Source organism: Trachemys scripta, chromosome 5 (assembly GCF_013100865.1).
Source record: "Trachemys scripta elegans isolate TJP31775 chromosome 5, CAS_Tse_1.0, whole genome shotgun sequence".
Taxonomy (NCBI): Eukaryota; Metazoa; Chordata; order Testudines; family Emydidae; genus Trachemys; species Trachemys scripta.
Window position 1 is genome coordinate 20,724,176 of NC_048302.1, and position 25,830 is coordinate 20,750,005.

At 38.4% G+C, this 25,830-nt stretch overlaps 1 protein-coding gene across 1 annotated transcript in view; it reads right to left on the reverse strand.

The window, feature by feature from the left end:
* Positions 1–1,017: 1,017 nt before the first annotated feature.
* The window catches only part of CCSER1 (coiled-coil serine rich protein 1), a 1,080,955-nt gene continuing 1,056,142 nt past the window's right edge, over positions 1,018–25,830 (reverse strand). The window contains exon 10 of the mRNA XM_034771263.1: positions 1,018–2,518. Coding sequence (XP_034627154.1) covers positions 2,033–2,518 — 486 coding nt within the window. The 3' untranslated portion in view covers positions 1,018–2,032. The remainder of the gene's footprint in view (positions 2,519–25,830) is intronic.

A 25,830-nucleotide genomic window follows, 5' to 3' on the forward strand; every position in this document is an offset into this window, starting at 1 on the left:
AAAGTGAGTATGTTTGTATATATTCACCTTGATTCACAGCTCTGCAAATCCAAAGTTACCACTATAGCATATTCAGATCAACCTTGGTGTCTTCAACAGCAGATGATGTCTCAAAATTAGCCCTAATTGGAAGCCTCAATAAACAGAAGCCTGGTGATTCAAGGCTACTAAAATGGCTCTGCAGCACATTTTCCAAGGCCTGTAATCCACGTGTTTCTTCCCCCAAGCAGTCTTTACACAAATCTGATAACTATGAAAGACTGCTTGGATTGTGTGGCTAGGCAGATGTTATGCTTACTTGTAGGTAATTGTTATCCTAGTACATGGTATTGTGTGCATTACTTGACTGCTGACCTTTAGGAGTTTCATTTTCTATTTGTTGGTAGGGTATGTTAGCTACTTGAATCTTTGAGTAAGGATCTGCTGAACCCCTTCTTCTTCCTCCTCCATACTTTCTCATAAATAAAAAGAGAGGTGACCTTATTCAGATTTTTTGGTCCGCTTCTTATGCCCTGAAATGCAGGAGATTCTTGTTATTCAAGAGCAAACTATTATATGGTTTATTATTCAAACAGATTACCTGCCATCAGAGACATGTTAGGCTAAGAATCAAGTTTTGTATATGCCACATGTTTAGCATATCTTGTCTTAGCCACTCAGTTTCAAGTCTGTTGGAAGGGGCAAACAGGATTGTGTGTCATTGGCATGTTTGCAAGCTCTTCAGTGTGATCAGATTACTTCAAGTTCCTCTGAGACTAGAATGCTGTAGGTCAGCTAGGAATATATGGGTTTCAGCAGGTGTGTAATATGACAGTAGACTACCAAACATGCAGAGTTAGTCCAAGTCATCAACTATTCCAGATCATTAACCACAGATGTAGCCTTGGAGACATGCTGATTTACAAAAAGCGACAGAGGCCTGTGGCACCTTTAAGTCTAGCAGAAGTATTAGAGCATAAGCTTTCGTGGGTGAATACCCACTTCGTCAGATGCATGGGTATTCACCCATGAAAGCTTATGCTCCAATACATCTGTTAGTCTTAAAGATGCCACAGGACTCTCTGTTGCTTTTTACAGATCCAGACTAACACGGCTACCCCTCTGATGATGATTTACATTAGAGTAATTTGGACATCAGCCGATAAGGACTGGATAAGACAATGGAATTACTTTAGTCTTTCATCCATTTTCAGTTTGATACACTGGAATGTGGCATGACATTAGATGATGACACAGCCTGATAGTCTGTACTGTTCATCTGTGAAAGTACAACAAATATCACTAAAATGTGACATCATAATACAACAAAAATAGTAAAACACAAAGTTTTTGGAGGATCAAAGCTGTCACTCTCAATTTGAATTCCAATTACTCTGTCTGAAATCCTTGGTGAACCTGTGTGAACTGAACATTTAGAAGAAAATTAAAAGCAGTCTCTTCCTCTACTGGTGTGATGAGGCATTCTCAAAATTCACACAACAGAAGCCAGTGAATCTCTAGTTTATATGTGAGCAAATGTCATTGTTCAAAGAAACAAAAAACATGATACAAAGAGAGTGCCTCAAAGACTTCAGTCTCATTATCTTCCTTATCTCTATACAATTCAGGAGTGTTTACTAGTTACTTACCTACTCATTCCTCACATCTACTTTCACAGTAACATTATTAAATAAATACATTGCTATTTGAGATCACCTGCTGGAAAACTTCAATGTTGTCAGTGGTTTACAGAGGCAAAAAGATGAGAAAAATATTGGGCCTATTTTGGACTAGAGATCCCAGCAAGATGGTCCCATTTATTATACATATGGTGACTTCGGCAAGACAATTCAATCTAGTTACTTAAGTTAACATGCTAGTCCACCCCATCCCCACCCTCCCTAAACAGGGAAAATATGGAGCCCATGTACAATGCTAAAAGTTAAAAAATTAAAGGTAGCAGCAGATGAGAACTTAAGACTGAGCTCTAGATGAGCAATGTTCCCCCTTAACTGACTGTATCTCTTTCTACACCAAGAATATGAGGACTCAGTTAGCCATCTTTTTGGCCTAAAGTCTGCAGCTCTGCCGTGTGTAAGTTGTGGTGGAGGAAAACATTTTTCCTGCTGTACATGTGTAAGGAGATGGGTCCCCTCGGAGGCTGTCCAAATCTCCCCGTGAAAGTGGAATGCTGCCGGGGTACAGCAGTCTGATCCTTCGGCGCCCCAGCCAACCCTGGGAAGCTCTCCGTCTTGGGTGTTGGCTTGGTTGTATTTTGTGTAGCGCTGGCCAAAACATTCTGGGTGACCTCTGAAGTGAGGGTCTCATATGTGTCTCTTGTGTGCTTGATGACTTCCACTATTTCTTTATCTTTCAGGAGGTTACTCAGACACAGACTTGACAGCTGACAGCTTTTGCTTTCGTAGGCAGTTGCTTGGTTGCCCAATGAATATCTAAAAGGGTCCTCGGTGGGAGTATGTGCTGACTTTCTGTCCCTTGTGTTGAGGTTTTGGCTCACAACTTTGTTTAGATATGTAGCCTGGGGGGGAAACAGAAATGGGGAAAAAAGGCATTAGCAAAAGCACATATTAAGAGCAAAATGAGACAGCACATGCAAAACACTCTCAGTGGTGGCTGCCTGGGCTAGGCATTCAGTGTTGGCTGATTAAAGTAAGAGACGTATCTCAAGCACTAGGAGAACTCAGGGTACTGTCACTATAAAATGAAAATATTACTTATTTATATTTTTAAAAAAACTTTGAAAAAACATATTTAAATATGTAGAATTTGGGAATTTTTTATTAAAAATCTGGTTACATTGAAAAGTCAAATTCTTTAATGAAACAAAAGATACACAGAGAGGTCCCATGACTCAGAACAGATTTTTTGAGCCCATCTTTATCATAATAGTAATTAATATCTAGAAAACCAGTTCTGAGTTACTTTGTTTCAGTTCAACTTAGAACATGCTTAACTTTAAATGTGTGAGATAATTTATAGTTACCATAACTATGTCTCCCTTACACTGAAGGCCAGCGGCAGCAACTACTGACTATGTTCCTGATAAGCTTTCAGAACTTGAAATTTAGGCTCATATGTATTCATAACAAAACTTCATGTCTGTATATTTTAATATCAAATGTCTAACTCCAAGTTGCCTGAAAAAAAAAAATTCCAATGCCACATTTAAGTGAATTTGGAAAGCAAATTCTCCATGGAAGAAGTCAAAAACACTGAAAATTCATTCCTTTTAATGACCAAAAATGTGTATGCATGAGAGGGAGACACACAGACATTGTGATGTTTCCAGGGAGTTCTTTAAAAGGTATTTTATAACTTTCAGTGCATTTTATATTTTGCTTTTCTTTCAATAAGTAGTAAGGTTACCAAGCTCCAGTTATTATTTGAGAAACAGGTTATAATAGCATCAATTGCACCCTATTTTAAAAGTTATTTTGGAACATAATTTCCCCTCTGTTTTATATCTATGTCTCACTTTCTTGGTACTGTTCAGCAACCTAGTTCTGTCGTTCTCTTGTGCTAAAAGACCAATATCACACTATAATGTTGGTGCCACTGAATGCTGCCAGGACATAGTGATTACCTTTTGACATTTATACTGCCATTTTCTTTTATGTGCTCAAGCATTGCAACTGGGAGCCAGGGGAACGAAATCTACTCCCAAGCCTTATACTCTGAGTTTGCTAAATGGTATTTTGAGATATTTCAATGAATCCATAATGAGATTTGTATATTTTTTCCATGACAAACTGAATCAGTTCACATAGTTTTCTATTAATTTTGTATTCATCCCAAATGAAGGGTAGAACAAATACAGCGAATGTGATTTATATACTTCTTTATGAAGGGCTTGTCAAGGCATGGGCAGATTATACTGATGCACAGGTTCAGATTCTTTTGGAGGCATTATGTACCAGAAGCTGTCTTAGACATTGAAGAGGGATTTTCAAAAGCACATGGTATTGGCCTAACAGGAAAATTGGGTGGATACAAAGAGAAAATATCTATTGGCCACACTGCCCTAACATTAACGATATTTAAACATCATTTAAGCAGCCACATAAAAAAATCATAAGGCAAATAGTTTCAAAATGTTATTGTACATTTTTGTTGACATGTGATTGAGGCTGACTTAACAAAAAAAATTAGTCAGATTTGCCATTACTCTGAATTTTTTGAACCAGCCACTCGCAATAAGAGGTGTGTGAAAAATCCAGAATGGACTGTAAGAATACCCCTGTGGGAGGGAAAAAAATCATGTCCCAGTTTTAAGAAAAGTTGCTGAAATGTTGCTGGTTTTTACTTGCTAATGGATCAGTTTCCAGGAGACATGTTCTGCAGTATTTTCATGCTAAACCCTCAGCATTTGGGGCTTGAGTCTCGGCTGCACCCAATATACACTAGATGCTGCTGAGAGGCAGGACCCCAATCCATACCATCGTGGTCTCCTGCATAGCTTAGAGAAGCCTCAAAGCTGCCCTAAACTTTGCTAGCTTGCTGACAGGGCCAGCTCCGGGTTTTTGCCGCCCCAAGCGGCGGGGGCGGGGGAGTCGCAATCAGTGGCACTTCAGCGGCAGGTCCTTCCAGCCCAGAGGGACCAAGGGACCTGCCGCCGAATTGCCGGATGTGCTGCCCTTTTCCATTGGCTGCCCCAAGCACCTGGTGCCTGGAGCTGGCCCTGCTTGATGAGTTCCAGGAAGCCAGTATGCCAACTGATGTTTGCTGAAGAGCTGCAGAAGTCCAGCCATGCTCCCTTTCTTTAAGTCATACTCCCTGCACCATCTACAATCTCCTCCATGCCACGGGAATTCCCAACTGACTGCATCTACCCCCTTTGTGGATACTTTGCCCTCTAGATCAGCAAAGGGGGCTTTAGCATGAGAAATAGTGTAGCCTATAATGTTTCCCACAACCTTAGACCCTTTTTGAATATATAGAATAAAATATATACGTCTCCTATAAATTGCATGCTGTAAACATTTTTTAGTTTCCAAAGACTGACACACAATGACATTTTCAGCCAAAAGGAAATGTACATTTTCATTTCAATCTGAAATGTCAATTTGAAACAAACAGATGAGTTGTTTTAAATTTTCTGGTCAGAAAATAAAAAAATATCAAAATTGACATTTTCCTAATGAAAATTTTTATTTCAATGAAATGACATATTTCATAGGGATTTCCAGTTAAAATTTTTTGACCAGTTCTGTGAGATGGTTCTCAGCTGTTTTAGAACTATCCACGCTGGCACTAAATCAGTTCAGACTGAAATGGTAAAGACTGAACTGGTTCTTAAGCCTGCCATAAAGAATTCTCATTGAAATTATTCTTTGAATATGCGTAGTCCTGGGGATTGTTTAGAGAGCTCCTGTGTGAGAGCGGGAGGTGTTTTACAGGCATCTTAGGGGGCAAACAGATTCTTAAAAGGGTAAATTTATCTTGTGTAGTAAAAAAATCTTAAATAAATGAGATTTGAATATCCCTGCAGAAAGCTTAGAAATGGAACATGCCATAAAAAACACTGGAGCCATTCATCATTTTCCATTTTCAAATCCAATGAGTGAAATGTGACAATGGTTAACGGAAAAACAATTGTGCTGGAGGGCGTTTGAAAATGGATATTACTGTTGACTGGTTTGTGGTAACGTAATTATATAAAATAATAGCAGAGAGCTAACGAAAAAATCAATTTTAAGGCACTTATGCCCAAAGGCTTCTGGGTGCTTTAAAATTACTAAAATATTATTCTTACAAATAGAGCAACTTTCCCAAATACATAATTCTGATAGAGCAGAAAAAAGTCCCCCTCCCCAGTACACACGGACATCCAAATAAAACCCAAAATAAAAATGCTACCTAAGAATGAAACCAAAACAAGAAGTCTCGGCCTAAGGACTCTATGGATATTTGTGTTGTGGAGGTGCTGAGGAGAAGTCATTCCAGAGACAAATATTAATCTGGCAGGGGCCTGAAGACTGATTCCATGTTCCTTGAAGACCCATAACTCCCATTTACTTCAGTGGGACTGGAGTTGTGGGCATGCAAAGAAGGCAGGATGAGTCTGTTAATGTAATACAAATGCTGAAGCACAGCTTACTTTGCACTCCCCTGTTCATGTCACAACTACACTTTAATCACCCTTGGCCCAAAAGTTCATAGACAACAAGGCTATGTAAGGAAGCCAAGAGTAAAAAACAAAAGGGTGAACATGATAAACCCTTCTCCAAAAAAAAATAAAAAATAAAAAAATAAAAAAATGAAGCCCTCCCAACTTGCTTTGAAGAACTTTCTTAGCTCTGACAATTTATATAACCACCCATCTAATTTACCAACACAGGTTAAATCGGTTCTTTGGTATACCCCATCTGTCACCATGTCAACTGCTTAATTTCTACAACACCTCAGTTTTGTGCCCACCAGCTCCCAGTGTAGGGAATGATCCAATTCAGAATGTAATTTATCTACCGTAGGTAATTGTTCTTCATTTTAGTCGGTTAAAAAGCACTCTTCTTTATTGATTTCCGGCTGCACCGGAATCAACACTATAGTTTTTACAATAACCTGAATCGGCTCCTAGCGATCAACTAATGCTGCCTTCTGGCAAGGGCAACATCCACTATGCTACAGAAACAAAGCCCAATACACAGAAATAATGAATGGGAAACCTCCAGTAGTGTCTTGAAAAGAGCCAGAAACTGGTGAATTTGTCACCTGTAGTATCACCAGGCACAAAATGGACTAAGTAACCATAAATCAAAGGAATTTATTTTCTCCCTCTCCAATTTCCCTACCACCTTTATTAACTTACTAATAAAAAAAGATATAGTATATGTTAAATGCACACCCCCACCCCCATAGTGTCCTTTTAAGGAGTAGTCCAGCAGAGTGTCAGAGAATTGAAGCATCCAGCATCCTCATTTCAAGAGGAGGCTTCAGAAAATGGCCATGCTTTGCAGCAAGATATGGACATTTAAGGCAGGAATGAAGCTATCCATTCAATTTGCTAAGCTAAATTATCCCTGAATAAGTTCATTGCTGTAACTAATAAAGCACAGCTACAAGCAGGCAAGGTGTAAAAGATTTAATGCTGAAGGTTTTATAAAGTAGGAAGAGAACAATGAAAAATGTCCCGTTATCCTGCAGTAACTTAAAGTCAATCATGGCTGTCTGCCTTCTGGATACTGTACACTGTCTTTCTACAGTTAACTGAAAGCCTTGCCCACTACTTCCACTGTGTGAAGCAAATGGAACATTTTGCATAAGTTATTACAGCTATTTGTCATCACCTTTCAAATTAAAGTTTTTGCAACTCTTCACATTGCTTTGCAATTGAGCAGCAGAGTTGATTCCTCCATTATGATGAAAAATCAGTGTAGATACACAATATTTCTTGTCTGTCGCTATGAGTTTAAACTCAATAACCCTAAAAATACCAGGGAGGTATTATAAAGTCACAGTGCCTCTTAAATCCATTTGTGCCATGCATGTAGAATATACTACCTGATATAACCAAGCATGATTTAGACAGACCATATGTAAGAGGTCTCCCAGGTTGGGAAGTAAACCCAGAGAAGATCATTTCTTAGCAGAAGGGTTTTTTCATTTATTTCTGATGTTGAGAACAGAAGGAAAGGAAGATGCATGGGACACTTACATATCCAGTTTTAAGTAACTAAAGGCCTCACAATCCTGGAAAGGGATCCCTTTACAGGACTGAAGCCTAATTTCTGGAAAATAGAAAAATAAATTCCTTGGAACAGCAGGTTTATTTCAAAAGGCAGGTGACAAAAGAGACACGGTTAAGTGATCTGACCACAGGCCTGAGTCAGAAACTCCAGAGTTCTTATTCCAGTTCTGACACTGCCTATCTCTGAAGCCGCAGTGAGATCACTTAGGGCCTCATTTTCTGAGCTGCAAAGCATGTGCGACTCACATTGACTTGCGGTAGGTCAGCAGTTATGAATATCAGCCTCAACATGGTTTGGTTTCCTCACCAGTAAACTATGATGGTATCAACTTACCTTAAAGGGGTACTGTGAAAGTTAGAGAGTTATCATTTTGCAAAGTGCTATGAAAATGAAAACTGCTATGCTGCATATGTGCTAAGTATTATTTAATTATAACAGTTATTCTCCACTCCAATCTCTTATGCAGTGTGGATCACTATTAAATATCCTGTCATCATTTCATGTACAGAGTAGCCATAGAAGATAATTTTGCTGTAAATATAGCTATTTTGCATCCAGATCTGACACAAATTAAATAGCAAATGCAACTTGAGTTTTATGTCAATATAACAAACCAGTATTTCAAATTACTAACAAATCTACTTTTAATTAATACAGGCTGTTGAGATTCCAGATTGGAAGTATATGGCAGATAAACAAGCAAAGTTATTATTGTTTTCATCTGAATTATTTGTCTCCTATATTAGTGCTGTTATGGTGTTCCCTTTATACAAGGCTTTTTTTGACCTTCCACATATTAAAGCGAAGTTCATGTAATTTCAATACATTTCAATGAAGAGCGGGATCAGGATGCAGTAATCTGATTTCAGAGGTAGCCATACAGGGAATAACCTCCTAAATATTTTAGAGTCCGCGCTAGAATAATTCTCCATGGGCTACATATCTGAGAAACACTTTAGGGACAGAATTAAAAAAAACCTAGAGTCAGTGATCAAATGAATTCAACAGAAATTCTGCATCGTGTAACAAAGATTTTAAAGTAAATCTAAACAGATGCATTTGGTTAACAGTATACAACAAAGATGTATTTTGGTTAAATACAAGATGAAAATCTTCATAAGCAATCCTTTGATTTACAAGGTTCTTCCTTTAGCAGTCAGGCATACAGGAATTCAAATCTCATTCCATCATCTCTTTGTATATTTTTACCATCCTAATTTATCAGCACACCAAGCACAAGAGAATGGTCACACACACTTATCTTTTTTCTCTTTTTCTTGACTGGAGGGCTTTATTAACCTAGTTTCAATTAGTTCATGCCATTAACTAAATTTCTAAATCTGTTCAAAGTGTGCCTTTTAAAAAAGAGCTACTATCTCAAAAATAGAGCAGAATTGCATGAAACCAATACACTTGTATATTATGGTTTTTCTCTTTAAAATAATCCCTTTGTTACTGAGTTCCACAGATTAGCATCCTTAATTTTGTCAGCATTGGACAATGAACCTATGATGGCAGCAGGGGAATTGCATACACTGGCAAAGAGCGTTCAGCTGCTGTCATGTTAATCAGTGGAGCTCTCCCGCAGCTCTGTATACAATTCTGCAAAGGAGAAATCAAAGGACTTACAAAAAGGGCAAGTTGTATGCTGCTGATGATGAGGAAGAAAAAAAAATCCTAATTATCCTTGAATTGACTCAAATCTTTATAATCAGAAGACTGAGACATCCCTGAAGAAAAACAGAAAATAATCTGGATATTTTATCTTTTGGGGCACCTGTTTCATGAGTGAAATACAATAGTCAGATTTTCTCATTCCTAAAATAAGACGCTGGGTTTAAGCCTTCTAATCTTGTTAGATTGAAGTATCATAACATTAGAGTCAATCTCCAGTCTTAACTGGATAAAAAGCAAGATGAAGCATGGTGTTGAAGAACGATACCAAATCTTAGCCTGTAGTATCTGCTCAGAAAAGATTTTATAAAAGATTGCAAAAGCCTTGTATTATAGCACTGATAGTCAATGAAGAGGACTATGGTTATGATGAGAAGATTTCTCTTAAGCTATCCTCTCTTAAAATCTATCATTAACTCTGAAATCTGTAAATCTGTGCCAAATAAAACTGTTTGAGCTTTCTTGGATCCTGATGATACTTACAAATAGAGCAAGGACCAAAAAAAGCACCGACATCATCCACAGTGCAGAGCCAAAATGAGGAAGGGGAATAATACAATGCAGAGATCAAAACTTAGACAGCTAAGTCCATAACACCAAACCTTTTTCTGTACAGTAAAGCTGACCAGAAACCTTATGCATGTCAATATGACATTATGTCAATATGGAGCAAGTTTTGCTCGGGCCACAGATTTCACCTGATGTTTTCTGCATGTAGCCCAAGAGCTTGTGGTTGAACTTAAGCCTACCTTGATCTAAAAGGCTCAAAGTAATGAAGAAATTATTACATGGCTTGGTAATCTGTTCCACTAGTTAACTACCCTCTAGGCCCCAAATAGGAATGCAGAACTACTCTCTTGTATCCCTCTACATTCAGGATAAAGATACAAAGTAATTTCTGCTGACTTACGTTGACAAAGAGATGTTGTTAAATCCAACCAGTATATAACGAGATTTGGAGTGCTCCTATGGGATAGAGGGAACTAGGGGTTGGGATGCTTTTGGAACAGCCAAACTTGGAGAAAAAGTTTAATTTTGTAATCTGAACTATATATATAAATCATATTTTAAAAAATTATATATAATATACAAGCCTAATTCTGTTGTTTGCATCTTGTGTAGTCAGTTACACCAGTGTTCTAATTTGTAGCATTTTATGCTCACTTTGCACTGATGTAAATGACTGTGTGAAGTGCAGGACAAAGGAGAATGATGCGCTGTGTGTACACGCTGTAACAGAGTGGGAATGCTACATGTTTACAAAAATGTAAAAGTACCACTTGTAATGACCATATTACTTTGAAAACAGTCTTCCTTTGTTTCTTTCCTGTCTCACTTTCTTGGATACACGCAAAAGGTTGAAGTATATATTTCTACAAGGTGTTGATGCTGTCATTGTTTATCCCCCTTTCTATGGTAATGGCACCACTTGACAGCTCCACATCGTACCTGAGACCTCATCTTAAAGTAAACATAATAAGCTTTCAAACAATGTATGATGTGCCTGTGTGTAGAGAGGGTATGTTAAATTAACCAAATTGGTGAAAAGCACTCCCTTTTTAGTAGCCAAAGCTGAATGCTAAAGTGAATCTGAATGCAAAAAATCAAACTGGACTAAAGCACTAGATATTCATGTTCTCTGGGCTGTACCTGTCACTAAAAAGGAAACTAATTGAAAATTAGTCCACATTTAACACCTTTCATTTCCAAAATGAAGTGCCACAGCTTTGAAGTCTTGATACTGGATTTAACAAAATGTATGTCATGAGCTCAATGCAGATAGCTACTGGAATCTGTAACCAGTATGGAGCAGTCTCATTACAAGTTCTTATTAATATTACACCGTGTCCTCCTGAAAGCACTGATAAAGGTTTTTAATCTTTTCATTTTTACCTTATAACACCCATTAAGCTTAATAGGATTTAAATCTCACAATATCATCTTTAAAAAGAGTTCAAGGAAGAATATGTGCCTGTACAAAGGAAAATAAAACCTGAAATGATATATACAGATATACACACATGCACTCTCTGTGTGCTATATATGCATATACAGACACATGATTTGTTTTATTTTTATTTAGCATTTTCATATAAGAAATCCTCTCTGTTCTACCTCCCTCTGTAAAGCTTTTTAATCTGATTTTACTATACAGAGTTGGTTATAATTAATCTCACATAAGCAGAAAGAGAAAAACATTGTATGAAGACCAAGTAGCAGGAAGGGAGCGGGGGAGTAGCTGAAATTTAAAAGCAAGGATGGTCCATGCTAAAACAGCATCCATATACACCTAAACTTTAGACACACACACACACACACACAGACTTCAAAATTTAACTACTGTACCAATTTAAAGACATTATGAATATTATACTTCATTGTACTCTTGGGGGGAAAAAAGATCGTAATTTGCAATTCACACCTAACATTTATGGCTATCTCTGATAGAAATTAACAATAGTATGCAGAATGCTAGATAAGAAAAAAACTTATAACAGAAAAAATGTGCCTTTTCCCTTTATCGTTTATGGTGTCAGCAAAATTTGTAACTAGATACTCTTAGTTAATTATAGATGATGTCCACCAGTTATGATTGTCAGTGGAAGTGAAGGAAATGAGATATGCCTACCTATGCTACAATCATACCTCCAATTGCAATGTAGATGTACCCTCAGAAACATGATGCAACTTTCACATAGTTCACTCAGGAGATTATTAAAATCCTTTTATATTTGTGGAGGAAATGTTCCCTTGCTTAACACCTAGCAATTGTTATTTCACTAGTAGTTCTATCATCTTCACCAAATCATTTAGCAGTTTAACTTTCTGCAAATTATGCTGCCCTATTTCCTTGGTGACTGCTTTTTGTTTAGGGAGAGACTGAATCATTTGAGGGAAATGGAAGTAGTTAGCTCCTAAAACAAAGTGTGTTGAGGTTATTAGGGAGGATGCGTAATTTTCTAAACATGTTGTTTTTGGATTGTGGTTGGTGTCTCTGTTTCTTTACTATCATTCCTGGAAACAACACTTTTGAAAGAGATGAGGGCACAAATTAAAACGGCTACTACTATGGTATCACTCAGAATGATATTGCTTTTTGGAGGTGATACTTGATAAATAGTATCACACTGTCATGTTAGACCTTCTCTGACACATTTTACTGGGCTGGGGAAGGGGAAGAGTTTTTAAAAACAATTTCCCCATGTCTTTTTTTTAAACACACATCCTATATGAAGTAGGAATCTCCACATAGGCACTTAGGTGCATCCAATGGCAGTCACTAGCAGGTTCAGGGTTTAATGAATTCATCTTTAGGATGACAGATACATTTCTGTTTTTAATTCTGTTCTCTCCGAGTCATTGTTTGAGATTTGCCTTAAGTATTTTGGTGTTCACTAAGCTCTCTACTGTATGTGGCATCCATGCCAGTTGTCAGCTTTGTACTTTCAAAGGGTCACTGTCTAACTCATCATTTTGTTGTTGTTTTCTATGATTCGTTTATTCATTGAGAAAAATGCCTTGTATGTGAAGCTATTTTTGGTCTTAGTAGGCCTCTGTATGCTAGCCATCATCTCCATAGTAAATTTCCTTCTGTTAAAACACCCTGTTTACTTAGCAGCATGCTAGTAATGAACAATTTGTATTGACATAAAAATGTTTGGGTGGATTTTTTTGGAACACTCTGTAGAGGGAAGAACAAATATTGATTTCTAGTCTGAGATTAGACTGCATGGTTTCATAATATCTGCTCAGAAACAGATATATTAACTTGGTCCCTTTAAAAACAAATCAGGCAAACAGCATAGGGCTTTTATATTTTACAGGTTTTATTGAGAAACTGTAATGATGTCAATGTTGGCAATGGACTTCCCACCAGAATCCCTCCATCCCCAACAACAAAAAGCAATACGTAGAAAAATAAATTTTATTTGATTTAATTTCAGTAGATGCTGTGATGAAAACCTCCTAGCTGCTGTAAAACCCTCTTCTCCTTATTATGGATATGTCACTTTGCAAGGATAATGTCATTAATACACTTGCTCTGCAGTGTCTCATCTTTAGGCTGTTCAGCTTTGATCATTTTTCTATTTGAATTTCTCCTTCCATTTCCTTCGCCCTATATACTTATATAGTCCCCATCCCCACAGTACCTGAATGTCTTTGAAACATTAATGTGTTTATCCTCGTGATATCCCAGTAGGGGGAGGGAAGTAGGAAAGTATTGCCACCATGGGAAAATGAGACATAATGAGGCATAAAGAGGTTAAATGATCCCTTGAAATATTTGTTAACTACTTACGCTAAACAATTTGTTCCATCTTGTATTTAGCAATGAGACTCTGAGAGCTTGTCTACATGTACAGCTCTGCAGGGGTGCAGCTGCTTCACTATAGCACTTTAATGAAGATGCTACTATGCCGAAGGGAGAGCTTTGGCCTTTGGCATAGTTAATCCACCTCTGCAAGAGGTGGTAGTTATGTCAATGGGAGAAGCGCTCATGTTGGCATAGCGCTGTCTACACCAGGGGGTAGGTCAGTATAATTACAGTGCTCAAGGGGGTGGATTTTTCAGACCCCTTTGAGCAACGTAGTTATACTGATGTAAGTTTGTAGTGTAGACCTGGCCTAAGTTAGTTTCCCAGACATGAGGAAAAGCTCTGTGTAGCTCAAAAGCTTGTCTCTCTCACCGATAGAAGCTGGCCCAATAAAAGATATTACCTCATCCATCTTGTCTCTCTAAGCCAGCATGTCGCTTGGCCCATGCCGCTTCCCGCACCCCCATTGGCCTGGAATGGTGAACTCTGGCCAGTGGGAGCCGCGATCGGGCAAACCTGCGAATGCTGCTGGTAAACAAACCGTCCCGTCCCGTCAGTGGATTTCCCTGACGGGCTGTGTGCTAAAGGTTGCCGATCCCTGCTCTAGGGTTTGTTTGGGTTTTTTTAGCTGTTGGATATGCAGCTTTGGTATCTCAGGTTCAAAATTTGATAGGTCATTCAGAAGCACTATATATAAAATTCTCACTCAGGAGTACACTTTACTAGTATATAACACTGGAAATCAATTAGCATCACAGGAATTTTATGTTGCATAATGTATATGTGAAGTATTTCTCCGGAATATTTGATAGCTTCCAAACCCATGGGAGATCTCTTAACCTGTGGCTCAAGGAAGTATTTTTATTCTCCCCCAATTATCCTACAGCCACTCCTGGGATATAAGCACACAACCAAAAGCTTTTCTTTACAATTTGATAAACCATACACATAGTATTTTCCTTCCAGATTTCCAGGAGGATATGTTGAATTTCGTCAAATTCACATAGTGATAAAAAGTAGAACATAAAAAGGAACAATGGTTCTGGATTTTGTGTGAAATTCACCCCATGCAGAGGGTCAGAATAAGGTCTATGCAACACTTAACCCCGGAAAACGGGGCTTTTGTGGGATTTAAGTCTTACATATACATTGTTCTGGCTTTCTGCAAAGGGTCAGAGGCTATTGGGGTTCCATGTAGATGCAAGGAATTGCAGGATTGGGACCTTGGGGAATAAAAAAAGTTTTTTCTTCTGTTTTTTTGCATAATAGGAAACATGAGAATTGCTGACTCCCCAAAATGCCAGGCTAGGTGCGAATTTACTACCCCTGACTTTGGGGATAGCAGGTTACATTACTTAGGAGAAAGAAAAGGTTTCCCCCCTCCATTATACACAGTAAAAAAGTATGTGCTCAGATTCTTGTGTTTTTATCTTAATGCACCTTAAAGCAGTTCTTTAAATATATGGTTGTATTTCTGGTGCTTTTAAACAAGACTGTGTAAAGGGAACCCTTCTCACCACCCACACTCTATTTAATGATAGATATTCAGACACTCAAAAGTGAAGACGCTTTTATAATACAAGACTTCTAAGGCTCACTGTTCAGCTCTAAATCTCTCAGTCATGTGCAGACAGTGCCAAAATGGTTTCTCAGGGCTGATGGCAGCACAACAAACACACACACACACAAATAAAAAAATTGGGCAATGATCCATAGCCCATTGAAGTCAAGGCAAAGACTCCTGTTGACTTCAATGTGCTTTGCATCAGTCTCTAAATGGAGAATACTGATCAAACAAGTAGAAACAGTTAAAATGGTGGTAACATTTTTTTACTCACTGTACTCATTTCTGTGGATAGTACTCTACATTTTACTTTGTTTAATGGTTCATTTAAATTCATGTATGTCTCTACTTCCCCATTCATTTTAGGATACAAGTTCACAATTGTCCTTCTTGTTTTCAAAACCTTTCATGGTCTTGCCCCAGCGTAATACACAGACCTACTTTCTCTTGGCTACCTCCACGCTTCTTCTTTCCTTAATCCCAGAATCTTGCCACTGTTCACGTGAGTCTTCTCCTCTGCCATTTGGAAAAGACATCTTCCATCTTTACACCTTGCTGTTTCTACTAATTTCAGATAAGAACATAAGAATGGCCCGACTGGGTCAGCCCAAAGGTCCATCTAGCCCAGTATCGTGTCTTCCGACAGTGACCAATGCCAGGTGCCCCACAGGGAATGAACAGAACAGGTAATCAAGTGATCCATCCCTGTCGCTCATTCCCAGCTTCTGGCAAACAGAGGCTGGGGACACCATTCCTGACCATCCTGGCTAATAGCCATTGATGGACCTATCCTCCATGAATTTATCTAGTTCTTTTTTGAACTCTGTTATGGTCTTGGCTTTCACAACATTCTCTGGCAAGGAGTTCCACAGGTTGACACTGCATTGTGTGAAGAAATACTTCCTTTTATTTGTTTTAAACATGCTGCCTATTAATTTCATTTGGTGCCCCCTAGTTCTTGTATTATGAGAAGGAGTAAACAACACTTCCTTATCTACTTTCTCTACACCAGTCATGATTTTATAGGCCTCAATCATATCTCCCCTTAGCCGCCTCTTTTCCAAACTGAAAAGTCCCAATCTTTTTAATCTCTCCTCATACCCCTAATCATTTTTGTTGCCCTTTTCTGAACCTTTTCCAATATATCTTTTTTGAGATGGGGCAACCACATCTGCACACAGTATTCAAGATGTGGGCATATCATTGATTTATATAGAGGCAACATGATATTTTCTGTTCTATTATCTATACCTTTCTTAATTATTCCCAGCATTCTGTTCACTTTTTTGTCTGCCACTGCACATTGAGTGGATGTTTCAGAGAATTAGCCACAATGACTCCAAGGTCTCTTTCTTGAGTGGTAACAACTAATTTAGACCCCATCATTTTATACATATAGTTGGGATTATGCTTTCCAATGTGCATTACTTTGCATTTATCAACATTAACTTTCATCTGCCATTTTGTTGCCTATTCACCCAGTTTTGAAAGATCCTTTTGTAGCTCTTCGCAGTCTGCCTGGGTCTTAACTATCTTTAGTAATTGTATATCGTCTGCAAATTTCGCCACCTCACTGTTTACCCCTTTTTCCAGATCATTTGAATAGTACTGGTCCCAGAACAGACCCCTGGGGGACACCACCATTTACTTTTCTGCATTCTAAAAACTGACCATTTATATCTACCCTTTGTTTCCTATCTTTTAACCAGTTACCAATCCATGAGAGCGCCTTCCCTCTTACCCTGGGGCAGTTTATTTTGCATAAGAGCCTTTGGTGAGGGACCTTATTAAAAGCTTTCTGAAAATCTAAGTACACTATATCCAATGGATCCCCTTGGTCCACATGACTGTTGACCCCCCACAAAGAATTCTAGTAGATTGGTGAGGCATGATTTCCCTTTACATAAGATATGCTCACTCTTCCTCAAAAGATCTGATCTGATCTGAAAAAATCTGTGTTTTTCTATCATTGCCTAACCCTTTAAATTGCTCTGTTTTTCCATGTTTGCTTACTATTAATATTTTTTTATAAAATCTTTCACATAAATTGTGAATTCGTTGAAAAACATTAAGGAAAAATACAATTCACATGAAAGATGTTATAGGAAATAAGGTTGCATTGTATACAATTCCTGAGCCAATTATCAGATTCTAATTCAATTCTCACTTGAACTCAGTGGAAGTTTGCTTAGAAACTCAGAGCCTGATCTAAACCCCACTGAGTCAAAGGAATAACTCCCATTGACTTAAATGGGCTTTGGGATCAGGCCCTCAGTATGCCCCATTACTTCTATATTATTCTTCAATCCTTGGCAGATTTGGACCCTGCTGTTGAAAACGCTTGTGTGTTAATACTGTATTATCTGAATAGTGAATTTCAATAGTGAATGCCCTGATCCTGCAATGATCTGTCCAAAGGCAGACCCTTGTACTGTCACAAAGCCTCACTGGCTTCAGTGGGAGTCTGTCTATATAGAGCACACTGAAGGATCAGATACTAGCTTTTTCCTGTGTAAGTCTAACACATTTTTTTATTAATTTGAAAAAGTTTTAGAGATACAAAACAAGAAAAAAACATCCAAATTCCCTCAAAATATACTCAGTGGCTTTTGATGCTTATTGGTAAAACATATCAGGTTCATGAGGGAGGACAGCAGTCTGAAATCGAATAGCTGTGGCATTCCCACGGAAAGAAATCACACAAAAGTGGGAGAACCTTAAAAAATTCTGCTTATGGCTGAGGTTTGGGCTTCATCTTGTGAAACCTCTGATTTAATGTTTTGAATCAGCCCTTACAAAAATGTCTGGAAGAATTATAAAAGGCCTTGTGCAATTCCAGTAAGATTCTGTACAATTCCAATTGGCCTTCTTTTGAGAGGGAGCTCACAGTTTAAATACGCTTTTGAAAAATGGGGAGAGAAAAAAAAAAAGGCCTCCAATGAAAGTAGATTTCTAATTCAATTCATTTTAGCAGTTCAGTTCTATGAACTTATTAGGTGTACAGGTTTTTTTTTATTTACAAAAAATGGAATACTAAAGTTAATTAATTGGTTACAAAGAAACACTTTCTTTGTCTGAAATCTATTCATGAAGCAATAGAAAGTATTGGATCATATGCCGTCCGCTTCCAGGAGCGAGGGTGGGCAGGAAGCTGCTTTAGCCCCGCTGCGCTGCCAGTGGTGGCGCCATGGGCCCCTGGGCCCTTTTAAAAGCACCCGGGGGAGGCGCACAAGGAAGTCAGGGAGGGGGAGAGACCGAGCCCCAAACATAAGTGGAGCTGGGCCCCCATGCTCTAAATATTCCTAGAGCATGGACACCACGAGACCATACAATTCGCCACCCGACCTCCTCCCTCCCCAGTACTATAGTATTGTGATGAGTGTCATTATATATATATATATATATATAGTATGAGGTAGGACTGTAGAAAGTGGTCATCATGGTTTTGTGAAAGGCCACATTTTCATGAACTTATATGTATTATAAAGTAAAATAAATTAGAAATCTCTTAAAAAAAAAAAAAAAACCAAGTTAGCTTTACCACTAATAATAATATTGCAGTTTTAAGTTCTGAAATCACACAGATCTTTCTGGGCCAGAAGCAAATGCTTTGCCCTGCTAGAAAGCAGGGAATCTCAACTTTCTAATGGTGAAATATTAAGAGCCTGAGGCATAATCTCTAGCCTGCTAAAGCTACAAGATGGCATCAAAACAGCTGGAAAGAGCCAGTGGAGAATTATCTTTGCATACCTGAACTCCAAGCTGGTGGCAAGTAGCATACTAGAATTCTAATTCATTTCTTTTTAGCAATTAAGCTCTATGAACTTTTTTGATGCTCATAGTTTGGGGATTTTTTTTTAATGTAATAGCAAAGTTAATTAATTAGTCACATAGAAACATGTCCTTTGTCTGAAATGTATTCATGAGCCTACTGTTCCAGCCTGTCTGTCCACATGAAAGGAAAGAGAATGTCTCAGGTGCTCCTGGGGAAGGGCAAGGGCCAGAAGGGTTGTAGGGGAGCAGAACTTCATAATAATGGGAAATTTCCATTACATGTGTCTGACAAAGTGGGTATTCACCCACGAAAGCTTATGCTCCAATACATCTGTTAGTCTTAAAGGTGCCACAGGACTCTCTGTTGCTTTCATAATACTGTTATTCAGTCATAGAAGTTAGAGTAGCCCCCCTGCCGCTGTAATCTCTGCTGAGGCCAGACAGCCAGGGATCAGGGACCCACAACCAGCTCTCTGTGGCCACCACTCTCTACTACATCTGAGAATTAGGGAACTTTTTTTAGACCCTGGGAACACCAGAACTAAAATCTATCATTGTTTTAAGATTGAATATTGCCCATCCTGCACCCCAGGCCACTGTAACTTGAGAGGAGGTAGGAAAAAGTATGTGTGTGTGTGTATATGGGTGTGTGGGTATATATATTTTAAGAAAAGTAGTGACTATTTAAAACCGCTCAGAAATTTGAAATGTTAGGAATAGTCCCGGTAGAACAGGATCAATGGGAAGAATACAAGTGAAGCACTCTCATGTGGCGATGACAGTCGTGTGATAAACTGCAGAATCATTGATAAATTGTTAAGTTTAAAATGCAGTATCATAAAAATGTCATTAAAATCCATTTTATAAAACGCTAAGATTTATTTACTGTAGAAGTGTAAGTTAATAGGTAATATTTAACTCAGTTTTTGTTATCATGTAGAATATCTGCTTCAGCTGATCTTTTTATTTGGAGAACGTACTAGGTGTTCAATTCCACTGATGATGGTGTTTTATGGAAGCTTTGTGAACAGTCCTTGAAGGAATGAGTATTGCTTCAGATGTGAGTATCACTATCAGTCCATAAAAATGTATTGGGTATTAAACAACAACAAAGCTACTACCTAGCCTGAGCTGAGATGTCTGAATCTGGGGGCTGCTCCACACTAACTAAGATATGCAGCTTCAGCTACGTGAATAACGTAACTGAAGTCAAAGTATCTTAGTTTGAACTACAAGGTACTTACTGCGGGTCCACATGCAGCAGGCAGGCTCCCCTGTCGACTCCGTGTACTCCTCTCACGGAGCAGGAGTACCAGTGTTGACAAGACGCGATAAATTGATCCCAGAAGATCGATTGCTTACCGCCGAACCCGGAGGTAAGTATAGACATACCCTAAATCTGAACGTCCTGAAAATTGAGAGGTGCTTGGGTCCAAGTCCATCTCTCACCCAAAAGACCCCTTGTTAAGAAGCAGTATTACCATTTCTATTTCAGCATCCTTCTTCAAACTGCAGCCACAAGGCCAAGTGAAAGATTAAGAAAATATACTTTAAAAATAGCCTGTTGTATTCTCAAGGAAGACCAAGACCAAATAATGATAATGAGCTACATACTGTAATTACTGTGATTAATCAATATTCTCTAATAGTTTTGTCTAGAAAAGCTTCTAGCAAGGAAAGGAGGTCCCAGTCACCTTATGCCAGATTATAAAATGGACAGTTTGTCCGATACAAGCTGTTCCATGTCTTTGGTGCTAAAATAATATGTTAATGAGAAAAAAAACATTAGTAACTATTACCTTTATTAATAATCTATTAAGGGTATATTTATCTGTGAATCAACAAGCCCCAAACTGTTTTAATGTTCTCTACTGATAGTGAGTAGGCTTGATACTAGCTAATAAGTGTGCATCACTATGAAACTTATGTTTATCTAGAACTACATCTAGAGGGATGGAGAGAAATCAGTGGGATTTAGGCACCTAACCTGCTTAGGTTGCTTTTGAAATTCCTACCATGTGGTACACCTAAATATCTTTCAAAATCTGGCCCTAAGTAGACCAAATCCCATTGACTTTCATTGAGACTTTAGGCAAGTCTACACTTAAAATGATGCTTCAGAACAGCTGCGCCACTGTACTGCTTTAATGAAAACTCATTACAGGCTCAAGGCACAGGGAAAACTGAGGTCCTGGTTGGGCAGAGAAGAATCCTAGCCCATGGTTGTCATGGGCCCTGCAGCAGCACAGGGAGACCTCTGCAGCCCTGCTGGCATGGGAGTAAGGGAACAGGCAGAGCAGGGAACCTTTCCCAGGACTGTAAAGAGGAGGATGACATGCTCCTGGCCAGAGGAAAGACCACCCCACTGCTGAATGGTTCCTACCATCTTGATTATGTAAACTCCCAATCATCCAGAAAATAGCCATGCCCCCTGTGCTATTCGGATAATCGGGAGTATACTGCACAGCAAAACACAAAATTGAATGTACTGAGGAGCACTTTTTGTTTCAGAAAGTGGAGAAAATAACAAGGGGGACAGCCATTTTAGACTTGATTCTGACCAACAGCGAAGAATTGGTAGCACATCTGAAGGTGGAAGGCAATTGGGGTGAAAGTGATCATGAAAGGAAGGTGGACAGAGGGCAATGCACTTTAAAAAAAAGCAGACCTTAAACTCAGAGAACTGGTAGATAAAGTCTCATAGGAAGTAAATCTAAGGGAAAAAGGAGTTCAGAAATGCTGACAATTTCTCTAGGAGATCATATTAAACGCACAACTGTAAAACTATACCAATACAAAGGAAATATAGGAAGGATAGTAAGAAGACAACATGGCTCCCTCAGGAGCTCTTTAATGACCTGAAAATCAAAAAGGAATCCTACAAAAAATGGAAGTATGGACAAATTGCTAAGCAGGAGAACAAAAGAATAGCATAACCACGTAGGGACAAAATCAGAAAGGCTATGGAACAAAATGAGTTACACAGAGCAAGGGACATAATAGGCAACAAGAAAAAGTTCTTTATGTACATTAGCAAGAGAAAGGTGAAAGAAAGTATAGGTCCACTATTAGTAGGGAAGCAGAGCTAATAACTGAGGACATCAAGAAGACTGAGGTGTTTAATGCCTTTGCCTCAGTCTTCACTCAAAAGGTTAATGGTGACCAGATACTCAACAAAATTAATATTAACAATATGGGGGAAGAAAGACAAGATAAAATAGGAAAAGGTTAGTTAAAGAATATTTAGATAGATTTGATGTATTAAAGTTGGCAGGGCCTGACAAAATTCATCCTAGGGTACTTAAGGAACTAGCTGAAGCAATCTTGGAAACATTGGCAATTAACTTTGGGAACTCACAAAGTATAGGTAAGGCCCCAGAGGAACTGAAGGAGGGCAGACATAGAACCTATCTTTAAAAAGGGGAACAAAGAGGACCTAGGGAATTACAGATCAGTCAGCCAAACTTTGATATCAGGAAAGATACTACAACAAATAATTAAAACAATCAGTTTGTAAGCACCTAGAGGCTAATAGGGTTATAATGAATACCCAGCATGAATTTGTCAAGAACAAATCATGCCAAACCCTAGTTTCACTCTTTGACAAGGTTACAGGCCTAGTGGATAGGAGAGAAGCAGTAAATGTGTTCTAGCTTGACTTCACTAAGTCTTTTAACAGATTCCCACATCACATTCTCATAAGCAAACTGGAGAAATGGGACCTACAAAAAATTACTATAAGGTAGGTGCACAACTGGTTGAAAGACCATAGTGAAAAAGTAGTTATCAATGGTTCCCTGTCAACCTGAGAGGGAATATCTAGTGGCGTCCCATAGGGGTCAGTCCTGGGTCCAGTACTATTCAACATTTTCATTAAGGACTTGGATAATGGCGTGCAGAGTAGGCTTATAAAATATAAACAAGACCCGAAGCTGGGAAGGGTTGCAAGCACTTTGTCAAATTAGAGAAGTGGTCTGATATCAACACAATGAAATTCAATAAAGTGCAAAGTACTTCACTTAGGAAGGAAAAATCACATGCACAACTACAAAATGGGGAGTAACTGGCTAGGTGGTAGTACTGCTAAAAAGGGGCCTGGGGGTTATAATGGATCAAAAATTGACTATCAGTCAAAAATGCGATGCGGTTGTGAAAATGGCTAATATCATTCATTGGTGTATTAACAAGAATGAAATATGTAAGACAAGGAGCCCTATGTCCAGCCCTACTCAGAAGTGATGAGACTTGAGCTGGAATACTGTGCCCATTTCTGGGCAGCACACTTTGGGAAAGATGTGGATAAACTGAAGAGAGTCCAGCAGAGAGCAATCAAAATGAAAAAAAAAAAAAGATTTAGAAAACCTGACCTATGAGAAAGGTTAAAAAAAACCTGGGCATATTCAGTCTTGAGAAAAGAAGACTGAGGGGAGACCTGATAACAGTCTTCAAATAGGTCAAGCTTTGATAATACTGGTGACAACTGTCATCAGTGGTTTTCAATTATTCTCCATGTCCACTGAAGGTAGGACAAGAAGTAATGGGCTTAATATGCAGCAAGGGAGATTTAGGTAGAAATTAGGAAAAACTTTGTAACTATATGGATTGTTAAGTCCTAACGGAGGTTGTGGAATACCTATCCTTGGAGGTCTTTAAGAACAAGTTGGACCAACACCTGTCATGGATAGTCTAGGTTTACTTGGTCCTGCCTTAGCACAGGGAACTGGGCTTGTTGACCTGTCGAGGTCGACTTTCAGACCTGCATTTCTATGATTCTATAATAGCAGGCGAGAAAGAGAGATACCATGTGTACACCTTCATGTCTCAGAGTAGAACTCGGCTGATCACAAAACATGTGCCACATAGTGCTCTGCTGAGCTGCAGAATATACGGTGAAACAAAAACAGAAAGATGGTTAACTCAGAATGTATTGTTTTAGGCAACTGAAGATGAAAGTGGAATGTATTACTTGATACAAAGAAAACTGAAATACTTTCAACCTATGCATACAGTTTAAAAAAATTGCCATTCCTATTAATTCCAATATCTCTCATGACAAAAAGACAATAAATAAATAAACCACAACTACCACCACGGGCAGACAGAAGTGAGACAGACTCTGTGGAGTGTGTATTTTTCACCTCTGCAAACAGCAAAGTGTATGGCAAACCCAACAGTTGAATGATGGAGGTACACTCCCACATAAATGGGTTTGCCATTGATAGTCATCAAAAAGGGCTTACAAAGTTAGGTAGATAGCTGTGAAACATGTTGTATAAAGCAAGGTAATCAAAGCATCTACTAAGGACCACTTATAAAATACAGTAGTATCAGTTGGTTTTCTTGCGAATTATATTTCTTTTTATTGCATACAGTAACACACCCAGGGGAGGAATTGACTTTTAGTAAATTGTTTGAGAGCGGGAAGGGAAAGTCATTCCACAAAATTAGCAGCAGAGCATTAGCCTGAAGTAGCTCCCTTGTTCAGCTTTTGTTAAACATTCACACCTCTCTTCACATTTATAAATTTAGAAACGGAGCCAATCAAGTCAACCTAAGTGTATTTTCTAGAAAAACATTCCCTTTTATGTCTGATGGGTTTGATGCTAGCACCACAAAACAATGAATAGAAGCTCTCTTAAAAGCTCAGTTTTCCTATATTATCTGCACTGATAAACCAAAGACAACTCTTCCTTGTTTTTATTTTTTCATACCCGGTGAAGGAGAAAATCTTGCAGTGATTCATCAGGTTAAGTACTGTACATAGTCTTTGTTCTCCAGGTTTGTTGCCTTCAAAAATACTATGTTTATTACTTCAACACTCTATTTTCCTTTCGTAATCCGCAGAACAATTTCAGTGTTCAGCAGATATGAAAATGTTTCATAATGGAGAGGAAACACTCCTGGGATACAAAACTGCTGCAATGATGAGATGTAATATACAGGCAGAAAGTAAAAAAAAAAAAATATCCTTCCATCTACCCCCTGTTGTGAATTCTAGTAAATATCTACAACCTGTTCTGTCAATACTAATGTTCAGAACATTTATCTAGGGTGTGATATAGAAGAGAATGTTCGGAAACAATATCTATTAAACATTCTCTGTTTAACCCAGGCCAAAGCAATCAAGCAATGATTTCCTCACAAGCAAGGTAAGAAATTCCAGTGTCCCTCTGGTAGATACTCAGTCCAACGTGGTTTTCTATAGCATAGGTGAGAAACTGCTTTTTATCCTATTTCTGAGCCAAAGAAATAGAAAGGACAGGATTCTGAAGTGAGACACAAATGCTTATTTTCTGATGCCTTACAATTTTAGGGATAAATGCCATCACAACACACAATGCTACTTGTTTGAAAATAAATCTAAACCACTGAAAGTACCAAGGAGCAATTGATTTTAGCCCCTGACTCAGGAAAATTTATTTTAAACACAGGCTTAAGTATCATGATCTTCAATGGCACATGGTTAAAATACTTTGCTGATGAAATAAAGATGGAATTGCTCACATGCTTAAAGTTAAGCTTGTGCTTAAGTGCTTTGCTGAATCAGGGACAAACTGCAAATAGAGTGTATTGCAACTTTGGGAGAGTAATAGACAAGGACTTGATACAAACTGATAGGGAAAATCGTGTAATACTTTTTAGAATTTTCTCAATGGGACTATTCCTGATTACCAGGAAGGAAGGATCCCAGGATTCAGAAAGAATGTAGGATTGAAGTTGTGATGTAACAACTTCATTGCTGCTGCACAGACTGAGCCAGTATTGTGCAATGCATATCAGCAGATAATTCAGTTTTTTTCCACTTCAAATGCCCC